The 12,610-nt window shown below is 51.4% G+C and overlaps 1 protein-coding gene across 1 annotated transcript; it reads left to right on the top strand.

Moving 5' to 3' along the window:
* Window positions 1–160: 160 nt before the first annotated feature.
* Window positions 161–10,289, top strand: LOC133398050 (transmembrane protein 151B). The gene is made up of 6 exons (XM_061669634.1): window positions 161–274; window positions 3,373–3,714; window positions 4,313–4,447; window positions 4,706–4,845; window positions 4,944–4,983; window positions 5,303–10,289. Exons 1-6 carry the CDS (start codon window positions 206–208, stop codon window positions 6,446–6,448), a joined length of 1,872 nt encoding a protein of 623 aa, XP_061525618.1. The 5' UTR covers window positions 161–205; the 3' UTR covers window positions 6,449–10,289.
* Window positions 10,290–12,610: the final 2,321 nt, after the last annotated feature.

Below are 12,610 nucleotides of genomic sequence, written 5' to 3'. Positions count from 1 at the left end.
GAGGCGGGCGAGATGATGCCGGTTTGCCGCAGGCGCCGCCATGGAGAAATCGGACACCGACTCGCGGCGGATGAGCTGACCGAGGTGACCGAGCCCGCTGCTCCACCCGGGAGGAGGTGCCTGCCTTCGGACGCGGCCGCCGCCTGTGCCCGCTTCTAGAAGGGGGGGAGGGGGGAGGAGGCGGCGAGGAGCGGCAGGAGGGAAGATGCGGACGGAGGAGGAGAGGGCCGCCGCACAAGAGCCCATCTTGGAGGAAGGCTCAGGACGAGAGCAGGTAAGGACGCACTCACCTTTTAGTGCAGGACGCCGTGTCGGTGGGAAAGCGCAAGCCGGTCAAGGACACTCCTCCTCCTCCTCCTCCTCGTCGTCGTCGTCGTCGTCGTTTTTGATGGCCGTCGATCACACAAAAAATGATCATGAAACCCAAGCGCGTATGCAATCACACCTACAGTACGATGTTGTGCTGCAGTTGTCTTCATAACAACAATCCGAATCATCTTCAAAATCACTACGAGGTGCCTTTGAGACTTGCCCAAAAGTTGAGGTTTTCCATCGAACTTCCTACTCGTTGGATGAAGACGTTCGGCCACGTTAAGCTGGAAGAAATGCGACATTGCCGGTCGAGCTCCCACAGCTGCGAGCAAGCGGCAAAATATGGGCGGACATTTCCGCTTGATGCGGGCACGTCATCAGCACACGGTGGACCTTTGCAAGCTGACTGCTGACTTTTTAAATCCATTTGATCTGTCTCCATGACAGAGTGGACATATTTGGCTTCACGGCAGCCAAGTGCGCGCATAATATGAGGAAAATGACAAAACGTCAGTGTCAATATTTCTTTTGCAAGCAGCCACGCTTTCAGCCTCCATTGAGGACGCGAAACTTTGGCGACGTCGCGACAGGGTGGACAGCTTTTTCAGGGACGTGTGCAAAATGTTCAAGAAATACGACTAGCAAAATAGAATGTAAATATGTGAGCTTGCAGACAGGATGGCTGTTTTTGGCTTACGAAATAGTTTTGTATGGAAATCTAGAACGCCAACGGTATAGTTCATTGTGTCGCTCCGTTCTTCGGCCGCTCGCTCGGCGCGGGCTCGTAACGCGCGGGACGGAGCGCGCCGCCATTACGCTCGCGTCCCATTACCGCGGCCTTCCTGTTTTGGGCCGGCGCAGCGTGGACGATTTGTCCTCATCCTCCGAGCTCCGCTCGAGCACTTATCTCATTTACCTTCAGTCGATAGTCAGCTGCCAGAGTGCAGTCGAGTCCTTCGTTCATTGATGACACTTACTTTTCATAACTGCGAGCATTTTTGTGCTCTTCGCAAAAAGGAAATATGACACCCTCGGATGCCTAAGTCACGCTAATAGTTTGCGCGACGGCTAACGACGGCAAACGCCAAACGCTCGCCCCGCTCTGGCTTGCTTTCCCCCACAATGCATTGCAGGCCTCCTCGGCAGCCCATTTCCCCGATCCTCACTTCATTTTCCTGACGCCCGCGCGGCCGGATTTGCTAATTATAGCCGCTGTCAAGCCCGCGCCGAGATGGAGACGGAGAAGGAGGCCGTCTCGCCTTGACTACAAACGGCGGGGGCTCCATTTTAGAAGCAGGCGGAGACCGGCTTCACTCTGGATGCTGTGTGGGCAAAACTAGTTGAACCGATGGCCTCAAAACAATCGATATTTATCCAATAACATGGCAAAATGACATAAGCGACATCATACTCAGCAGAGAAGCTGAATATGAAAGTGTTCACGCGCGCAGATCGTTTCAGACGCGTTTTGCTCGCCGAACTCGGCCGGAGCAGGTTTCGCTCCGACCGACCAATCAAAGGACGGGAAAAATGCCGACGTCATCGAGGGCCCTGTAAAGACGAATGTAACAGCTGATTGGTTAAAGAAGCGGCCCCGTTGCTTGTCCAGTTGAGGTTACGTGGGCCACCGCTGCTGATTCTGAAGTCCCTGGGCAGATGACATTGACACGGTAACGCATAGGAGCTCAAATGCGATTGGACGAAATAGCTGGCGTCCACATACGTGGACAGGAAGAAATTTCACCGGACAAATAGAAGAATTTCGCTCGCAAAAGTCAGTCAGTCCTTGGCCGAGCTTTTACTTGAGCGCGCGTCTTCAGCGTTCCGCGAACATTCCTGGCGTCTCGCTCGTGACGCTTTCGCTCAAATCCACTTAGAGACGCCCAGAGGGAAGGAGGATGTCGTGGCGACGACGTGGGCGGGTGGGGGGTGGTGGATGGGGGGGGGGGGGGGGGGGGGGGGGGGTAGGAAGAGAAAATTTTTCGGGGAAGGAGAATGATTACATAAGCAAAGGCAGCACGAAGGCAAGTCATTCCAACGGGATCTGACAGAACGCTTTCGTGTCGGCCTCAGCAGAGAGACCAGAGAGAAGACCGCTGGCGTGTGCCCTTCAAGTGCGCTCGTACTACGCTGCCTGGCGCTGGAGTGGAGTCGGTCCGCTCCTGAAAGCAGCCTTCTCGGCTAAATTATTCACGGGCATCGCGATGTTGCGCCGGCGAACGGGCAGGAGGGGAGGAGCTGTAATGCGATGTCCGCGCAGTGCAAGCGAGGCCCCGTGCACTTAGCCAGCCGTGAACCGTTTGCGAGTGTGCAGCACTCATGCCGCCATGCGTTCGGGGTGGTAATGCATCCGTTTCGGTCACGACTGCGAGCTTACGCGTTACGAAATGCGACGCCCTTAACCAAGCGCGAAGGTCGTCACCTACGCGACCTTTGGAGGCCGACGTACTCTATGTTATCGTCATTTTGTGACGTGTGTGAAACTTGGGCACCACGTTTTGCCGGACCGCATGGACAAAAAACCTTCCCAAATGAGCAATGAAAGATAATACTTCATACTTCTTCTGCGACTACTGCCAGTGACTCCGTAAGATGCTGGAATATTAGTCATTTTTTTTGTAGAGTATCAAGAATATATGCCTGTAGGTATTGTTATATGATCTGTCTACATGTGTTGCGCTACCGTTTATGTTCAAATATCTGTTGCTTTTAAATCTGTGACTGTCGATGCTAACTGTTAGCATGTCAATGACGTCGCCCACTAAATGTTAGCATGAAGCTAGCGGGCCATCCTTAAAGCAACGTCGTTTGGTTGTTTTCCAGACACAAGGCGTAACTCTCTCTGTTGAGTTGCGTTCACTGCCACCGTACGGCGTCGGTGTCTCAAAAAAAAAAGGCTCGTGTCTCGAAACCCTCACTCGTATCTCAAGGCCCAGAGCGACCGATTCAGGAGACCCCGGGCAGATTAGATCAACGCGGCCGATTGGACAAACGAGTCGAATAAATGAAACGGAACGATCCGGTGAGCGCCTCTCAGCCTCCGCCTCTCCGTCTCCTTAGCAACGGCCGATCCAGCAGTCGGTGGCGTCGTCCCTGTGCCGGGAGTCCCACTGGAAGTGCCTCCTCCTGACCCTCCTGATGTACGGCTGCTTCGCCACGCTCATCTGGTGCGCCCTGTGCCGCGTGCCCGTGCTCAGCTCCTCGCCGGTGCGCGTGGCCGCCGCCGACGGCAACTCCACCTCGGCCGCCTACTACAACGACGTCCGACGCTTGGAGAGTCCGTGCTCCAGCGGCTACCTCTACATCCCGCTGGCCTTCCTGGGAATGCTTTACGTGGTCTACCTGGTGGAGTGTTGGCACTGCTTCTCCAAGACAGCCGTGTTGGCTCACGCCGAATTCCAGGTTCGCGCAGCGTTCCGGCTCTTTTTCAGGGGATGTTGCTCACGGCACGTCGCGTCGTTGCTAAAAGTCGCCGGCGTGTAATGATGTCCTTGCTTCATTACATAAAAAGTCATTCTTATACTTCGGAAGTGCAGGACAACAACAGTTAGTTGTATATAACCTTTTAGTTCATCACTGAATTCAATGTTCAAACTGCATAATGTTTCCGTGGCTTCCGCTTTTTTTTTTTTTTTTATCCGGTACACATTTTTAAAGCAAACTTCAGTTGCGTTTAACTTTGAAGTACAATACATTTGCATTTATTTGGGTGCAATTTTATGTGCGACGCAATTTAATTGAATCATTATTTTCGTACAGGTTTTTTTATTCTCCCATATTTAATCACATTGTTAACGTTCAAACTGTGCATCATGTCACAGAAGCTTACAGTAATCGTAAATATACTTTTTAAGAATAAAACCTCTGTCTGATTATTGATGAAGACTTGGGCCTGCTTCGCAACAATATTTCTTATATGTTGGTCATTTTTAACCAAATTTGAGACCCACGGGTCTAAGCAGCTGCTAAAGCAAACGACGGTACGTTTGTCAACACGCAGGACGTGTACGAGCGCGTGCAGCGGCTCCAGCAGGCCACGCCCTGCATTTGGTGGAAGGCCATCAGCTACCATTACGTGAGGAGGACCAGGCAGGTGACGAGATATCGCAACGGAGATGCGTACACCACCACACAGGTGAGCGACACCGCTCTCACTTTAGAGTCGCTGCATGTTGCCGGTGGTAGTTTGCAAAGTGGTACGTGGGCCCCCTCTAGTGGAATGTGAAAGAATCACCGAATTAAACGTTCAAACAATTGTGCAGTGGCTTCGACATTTGTGCAGCACAGTTCAGTTGAATCATTTAGAAGTGTTTGTTTTTGTGTAAACATTTATTGAGGCACAATTTGTCTCGAGCTGACCAATTCCAAATGTTTTGCTGGCTTTCCTTTCCAGGTCTACCACGAACGGGTCAACACTCACGCCTCCAGCTCGGAGTTTGACTACGCCCGCTACGGCGTCAAAGACGTGTCCAAGGAGCTGCTGGACCTGCAGCTGCACTCGGCGGTTCGACTCCGCTTCACCAAGTGCTTCAGGTGAGGCCGCTGCGTCCCGGGATCGTTACGGTCGTTCCCGTTCTGGGCGCTCGGCGCAATTTTTGGTGAAAGGTGACCAATTTATTCCCCATCCTCAGCTTCTCCAGCGCACGTGCTGAGGCCGCCTATCTCACCCAGGTAAGTGACCCGGACAAGCAGAAGTGGGTGACTCGAGTCGCATGACTTGACTTGACTCGACTCGACTCGACTCGACTCGAGTCAGACTTAAATCACCAATTTTTGGACTTGGAACTTGCTCGGCTAAAACGTATGAAAGACTAAACTTGACTTTGCGTTGCTGCCTAACCAAAAGAATGATTTGACTCTGCTTGCTTGAAATTTATCGGTGACTTGACTCGATTGAGCTTTGCCACTGTAGCTTTCTTGAAACGTGAACGTTTATTTTAAAGCACGTCCCGTCACACACTCTCACCTCCACTCTACTTCCCGCCCCAAGCGAGCACGCTTCTTCGGCGAGAACGAGGGCCTGGACGACTACATGGAGGCCCGGGAGGGCATGCACCTGAAGAACGTGGATTTCCGCGAACATATCCTGGCCTTCCCGGACCCCGCTCGCCAGCCGTGGTTTTCCAGGTACCGAGTGTTCTGGCTGGCCTCGGCTTTCCTGCTGTCGTGGCCGCTGCGGGTGGTGTCCGAGTACCGCACGGCCTACGTGCACTACCACGTGGAGAAGCTGTTCGGCGAGGACGAGGATCTCGGCGGGGGAGGCGTTTGCGGCGGCGGTGGGCCGGGAGTGGGCGGGAGGGGAGAAGCGGGGACTGCGAACGGAGGAGCGGGGATGGGTCTGAACGGGTCCAGCTACAGAGCCATCTCCCGGGTCAACACGGTGGACATGACCGAACTGGAGTGGCACATCCGCTGTAACCAGCAGATGGTTCCCAGCTACTCCGAGGCAATCCTCATGGACTTGGACACGAGCGGGGGGACGAACCCCGCCGCTTACACGCCCGTGTCCGGGCCCCCGGGCGTCGTCCCCGACCCGGAGGGGACCCGCCCTCCCCCGGCCCTGCCTGCGGCGTTCAACTCGACGTACCTCCTCCAGAACTGCCCCCGATGTCGAAGGACCACATCCAGCTCCAGTCTGCCCTCCCGACTGAGGGCGCCCACGGGAACCGCGGCCCTCCTCAACGCTACCGTGGCGGGCTTGAGGGCGGCCGGGCACGGCGGGGGGATCGGGGGCCGGCTGGTGCTCAGTCGAAGCGGATTCTCCTTGGGGAGGCTCGGAGGAGGGAGACGGAACAGCCTGCTGCATTCACGTAGCGTGGGCGGAGGCTTGGCGGGAAGTCGGGAGGATGGGCCAGGAAGCGGAGCGGGCGCGGGGGGGTTCCTGGGGTTGGGATCCAGGCAGGTCGACGACGAGGAGACCCGAGGTGTGCTGGAGGGAGAAGGGGATGAGGACGAGGACGAGGACGTGGAGGAAAGGAGAGGGGAGGGTGGAGGCGGAGACGGGGACGAAGAGGCCGCCGAGCGAGACGGAGGCGCGGGGGAGAGGGATCGGCCGCCTTCTTACCAGGATGCCTTCTTCTTCCCTGTGCTGATCATCCACGGAGACGAGAGCTGCCACGCCGGGGACCGTCTCTGAACCTCCAAAACGCTTTGGAATGAACCCCGGCTGTGTTTGGAATCGTTCGCTCTTTTCCCACTCAGCAAACATGAAACAGTGTCAACTTGACGTTCCGTGACCGCGCTCATATCGCAGAACACAAATCGTCTTTCCCTGTTGAAATGGAAATTCCATTCAACTTTTCCATCCTCCCATAATACAGCAAACATTTTTGTAACGTGAATGTAAGACGGCGATCAGAACTGCTCAGTAAGCTGCAGGAAATTTTGTGGATTTAGAATCCATGCCTGTCACTATTGTCCTGTTGACGTTTGCGTTTGGTGCGGAAAGAGCTATAACACTGCGACATCTGTGGCATTTTGCTTTGCTCAGAGTTACACCTCAAAGTCTCTTTATTAAAGAATTGTTAACTTCCGCGGCCACCGTCTGGCACTCGTAACTGAAATTTAGGCAAAAATCGGTTGAGCGATGGTTTGCATCGCAAAAAACTCCGCTCACTTGTAAGTCGAGCGGCCACTGGATATTTAGTACCTGCAAAGTGCTTAGCGACGGAGCGGAATGATTCCAAACGCAGCGGCTACGTTTGGAGTTATTCAGCTCGTTCCCGCCTCCCGAACCACAAAACGGGAATTTGTATATGCGGACTGCAGTGCGATGAGCAAAAAGCCACAAACAATTGACGCCCACCCAAAGAGTTCTGTAGTTGCCTACAGATGCCACAGGATGGCAGCAAAGCAATTTTGTTTCTCTTGAACAAGGCTATGGCCTCCCCCTTACTTGAACATGGCACCAAAGCAATACTTTTATATTTGGCACGGCTTTCGCCTGAGTACGAGAGGGCTTTCAGCGAATAACGTAGGAGAGTTTACCCCCCAAAATTTGCAAACGAGAGGGTTCACTGTGTCGCTTTTCTTGTGCTGGTCGCTTGTTTTCTACTGGTGTGTACATCGAGGGTTCTGGAGAGGGGCCAACGTCTACTTGCTCTACATTCAAACACTGCACTACAAAATGGCCAACTCACTTTATAAGGCACTATATAGTAAATACAGAGCGATTCCAGACACAGCCAGAGTGAGGCAAGACAGGAGATCTCACTTTGAGAAATATCTATGCAAGAACAGGAGTAGGGAGGGAACCACAACTAACGTCCAGCTGGCCATCATATCTGAAGTCCGGTTCTTCCACACCAAACTCATCAAGACATGCCTTGATGTACCTCGCATCGTGCACTGATGGAACACAAAAGCGTCTTCTGCCCTTAAAGGAGCACCGACGGTTCTCATCTCCATTACGCGCTAGATCAAGGTGAGGAAAAATCTGTCATACAATTTGGTGCTGATCCATCCATCCATCCATCCATCCATTTTCTCGACCGCTTCTGCTCACTGGGGTCGCGGGCTGCCGGAGCCTATCTCAGCTAGAGATAGCCGGGACAGGCGGGGTCCACCCTGAACCGGTCGCCAGCCAATCGCAGGGCACTGGTGCCGTTTCCCACTCGTTTTTGTTTTGTTTCGTTTCGCAAACCTAAAAACAAGTGCTGAGGAGGATGTCAATAACTCCTCTTCGTCCTCCTCCTCCGCCTCTGCGCTGCAAAGAAGAAGCCATGCTGCTTGCCACATCAGCACGCCAAGTACAACTGGCAAACAAATGTCGCTCAAGAAGAGCAAAGGTGGCGTCCGTTTCGTTCTGGTCGAGGGGAGACTGGAACGGGGTCAGCTCCCTGGCCTACTTCTTAGTCCTCAATTTGGAGGAAAGCCAGCAAAGGAGCAGCCTCGTCTGCCGCGCACTTTGGATGGACACGCCCACGCGGATGCAAAGCACACACACACACACACACACAAACCTGTGAAACGGCGTGTGCAAAAGGAGACATTGGATAATATACAGAATAAATGAAGAGGAGCTGCACAAAGGACTCAATCCAGGGAAGAAATATGAAAAGACCCCCCCCCCCCCCCCGTCCACACAAAATAAAAACAAACTCTTTTTCTTAGGATTTGATTGTACCGACGGAGAGCACTTATTCACTGTAATACACTGTTTTATCTCTCATCAATTGTGTGCATCTGCTGTAAGCACTTCAAGTCAACCGTGTTTTAACATTGAAAAACATGGAGTCACTCAGTCAGTGTGCGTATGCGTGTGCGTGCGCTACTTTTCTATTTCACAGCAGTGTCGAGGTGGCCTTTGGAAGTGTCCCCCGGAAATGTCCTCCCACGTTGCCTTCGTCTCTGCCACTGCTTCATTTGGGCGACATCTGCTTCCGTGTTCGACACCCGAAAGGCCAGAAAAGTGGAGGCGCAGTGCATCCGGACAGTCGCATGACGAGGGATGTTTAGAGGCTCGATCACAAATATTTCATGATTTGACGCAGATCAGGACACTGGTGGAAGGGGAGCTATGGTCGCTAGAGGGCAGCAAAACTCCATAATGCACTTTTCAGGGGCGTGACAAATGGGACACCGTTTGAGCGTTTATTGAATGTCCTTGACTTTCAGCATTAAATCGGTATACTGGTACCAGTTTTGTCCTCACTAGCAGACCGACTAGGGTGCACTAGTGGAACAGGTTTCGGCCTACTAGTTTGAATTCAAGCTGGTTATCAAGGATGTGCAAGTACAGTGATGCCTTGAATGAATGTGTTCCGTGACAACGCGTGTCGCAGAGAAAGCGAATGCCATTCGTGCAATCCAGCCTCCTGAAATAAATGAACAGAACATTTTGGAATACCTTTTCGATTCAAAAAAATATATACTCATAATATTGTACTTTATAAACGCGTACAGTGAGGACATCAATAGAAGGTAAAAAAAAAAAACAAAAAAAACGACTTTTTGCTTCTATTCAGTGGACAGTGATGCTCCTTCTGATGTGCGCGCCTCGGCCACCTGGGGGCAGTATAATACAAATATATGCATGTACATGGAGCCGGTCAAAACTCCTCAGTAAGCTGCAGTAATATTGGTCCGCGACATCGATGCTATTCGTTAGCCCTTTTTTGGTGTTTTGCATTGTTTGTTAGCTTTAAGCTAAAGGGATTTTTCTAGAGCAAAGCGAAATGCTTGCTTTGGGCACACAGTGTGTAATTTGGACAGTAAACTTGAACTGGGAGTGGCAATATACAGCCTGAGTTGTTCACAGTCTGCAAAAGTGCCGCTTGTCGTGAAGTTGAGTTCACTGCCACCATACGGCGCTCGTATCTCAAGTTTTTGCTCACAAATCTCCGCAGAAAAATCATCTTGTATCTGAAAAAAACAACAACAACCGTCCGTGTATGTCGGGTCGCTCGTATCTCAAGGCACTACTGTATTCCTCAAATGGCTTTTTGTTGAGATCCATCATAAGGTCCATGTACTCGTGAACTCTTTGTCCTCACCAGAAGTAGGAAAACTTTGGCATACTAGTCGGACAACTTCATGTTACTCGTACTACTAGTGACATCAAATTCTACTAGCACTTCAGCAGTAGCGCAATGTTAAGTAGTGCATAGTTTCGCACACAGTGTTGCTGAAGAAGGTCGTTTGTCTTTGGCAGCTGATCAATACCAAGAAAAAAGCACTGTGACGTCACTGAAGCGAAAGAACAATACGGCGGGTCTGACGGAAATAGCAATCAACGCCTTCTTCAAAGCGCTAGCCGGTTTCTACCGTCGGTTCGAATCAATCCCATCAACCGTTTGTTTTTTTTTTACGATGCCGAACGAGACTGCCGCCGTGTGACCGATGTGAGCTTCGCACATTGTAAAGACACAAGGAGCGATTCGTTGCGGGTGGCGGTCGGATGCAAGCACATCGACTGCAGCAATTTGCAAGGACCACTGCCTTTCTTGTGCTCAATGTTCCTCAAGCAAATTGTTGTCGGGGCGTTCGAGTGATCACGTGATCATTCGGTGGTGACGTGACAGGATGCAAATAAAGTCTGCTTCAGAAAGCCTGCTTGCGTCTTTGTGCTATTTCTCATCTCGAATCAATGAATGCATTGCTTGTGATACGTTTACGTACTTAATATGTGATTAGATATGAAGTCAATCAATTATACATCTGTTTTGGAGCTGCACTGTGAAATTGGGCCTTGATAGAAGTGACAAGGCTCAGATTTCAATCAGTGATCATCGCACATCGTTTGTCTTTGCTGAATTGCTCACCGGACGCGCATGTGGCTCTGGGATTACTTCTTTTTGTCCGATCAGATCTCAGCCTCCGTGTGATGCCATGTCGATGTGATCGGCCCCCGGGCCTTCAGAATCACTCGTGGCGGTGGCCCGTGTAACTTCAACTATCACATTTGCTTTCTTTCACCGACCTCACGGTAACGTCAGTATTTTTCCGTCCTCCGATTGGTTGGGCTGAGACGGACTGGTAGCAATCTGCACACATTATTACATGTAATAATCAGCATCTGCGGTGAGTATATGGTGCACTTTATTTATTTTATTTTTTTTTTGGGTGGTGTTATGGGATAAATACTGATTGTGAACTGCTCCAGATGATTTTCCTGGCGTTAAGTCCGGCTCGCTCCCATCGAAGGCCCAGCGAGCAAATCCTCGGCCCGCCACTGGTGTTTGACGTTAGCGAGAGCCGTACGAGCGTCGCTCCACGTGAGCCCGTGATCCGATAGTCTCGTCTCCCGCTCATTTCGGGGACAAGGACGGTGGAAAACACGTGTAATGACTTATTCCGGCTGGCTCGGTCGTAGCCAGGCCCAGATTGGTTGCAGATGGCAGCAGGCGAGGCAGCGGTTCCTCGGTGCGTGTCTCTCCCTGTTTCGCTTTGAGAGTCCCGCCGGACTCCAAGTCGCAGTACTGAAAGGTGCAAAAGCTAAATCGAACGCCTTGGCTCCGAAAGACGGACGGTGTTTATCAGGTCGTGTGCATTTGCAAAATGAAAATAGGGCAATTACGGCTTTTTCAATTATTTATAAGCCTTAATAACGCCAGTCACTTTTGGAAGTTTAATCTCCGTGAAATATTTATGATGGTGAAATTGAACAGTTCCAGGCCGCGGGCTCTGATTGGAGCCCGCGGCCCCTCCCCTCCTCCTCGCTTCTGTTTGTTGTATCGTGACGAGTCTCGAATGCGGTTTACGGTGTGGAGAGAGCGAGAGCCTCCGTGATATGCATTCACGCCGACAAAAGCGACGCGCAGATCAACTCTTGTCTTCCACTGTGTGGACGAAGGTTTGTACACGAGTCAATATCGCCAGGAGGCGCCTTTGAGACGTTCCCATTTCCACCCCAAAAAGTGGAGATTTTCCATGAAACCGAAGTGGATGTTACATCCCGTTAGAAATGCATGTTGGTCCTTAACATGCAAACAGCAAAATATGTGAGCTTGCTGACAGGGTGGACATTTTTTTGTAAATGTTAGCATTTAATGAGCACATAGTGGATCGTGACTCGGCAATCGAATTTTCTAAAGGCTTTTATATCAACTGATATTTCACGGTGACAGAGTGGACCTATTAACCTTGACCACATCCAACCAAACATGAACATTCTGAAACGTTAAGAGTGTAACCATGTTTTCTTTTTCAGCAATTATTCACCGTTTCATCCTCCACTGAGGATAATATCGCGACAGGATGGACAGACGTCTTCCGTCTTTCCACACCGTTTGCCGCCATATGGCGTTGCGGAAATGTCCCCGTGGCGGGAAAGTGACCAGTTGAGGGTTCCGTGACCTGCTTTGTCCACTTCCCCATCACGAATGCACCTCCCTGCCCCGGACGCCATTTGTTCGACGCTATACCGCAACGACAGAGCGAGGCCTTTCGCTAACAGCACGCTGAGTGACAGACTCGGCTACGATCAGGGTAATTATGAAATTAGACGTCTTCCCCTTTTAGACCAAACGTATCATTTCGGGAGCAATCGGAGCTGCGTCTTAGCCTGCGCGCTCATGGCTGTGTTTTGCACACGAGCGGCTCAATAGTAACCGTGTGGAAGTCTTCTATTCGCGAGGACCGGTTTTTGTATTTCAGCGTTTAGCCGTGATTAGATCCCAATCCGTGTTCAGCTGAAGGTGATGATAGGATTATGCTGTATTGAAAAACAAAGTGCATTTCTTTGCAGAATAGGATGAGACACTTCTGCCTTTGCCATCATGGAGAAATCCCGTCATGCTCCGCGTGCAGTTTCCAAGCAACACAGCCAGTTAATGCCTGAATTACAATCTTCCACTGG

This window comes from Phycodurus eques, chromosome 23 (genome assembly GCF_024500275.1).
Source record: "Phycodurus eques isolate BA_2022a chromosome 23, UOR_Pequ_1.1, whole genome shotgun sequence".
NCBI classification, from domain to species: domain Eukaryota; kingdom Metazoa; phylum Chordata; class Actinopteri; order Syngnathiformes; family Syngnathidae; genus Phycodurus; species Phycodurus eques.
The sequence above is the reverse complement of the archived record's forward strand: the minus strand, read 5'-3'. Positions and strand labels throughout refer to the sequence as shown.

Coding starts and splice junctions, on each gene's coding strand:
- LOC133398050 (XM_061669634.1), top strand. CDS start 206: ATGCGGACGGAGGAGGAGAGGGCCGCCGCACAAGAGCCCATCTTGGAG. Junction 4,448..4,705: donor ATGCGTACACCACCACACAG/GTGAGCGACACC, acceptor TTTCCTTTCCAG/GTCTACCACGAACGGGTCAA. Junction 4,984..5,302: donor AGGCCGCCTATCTCACCCAG/GTAAGTGACCCG, acceptor TCCCGCCCCAAG/CGAGCACGCTTCTTCGGCGA.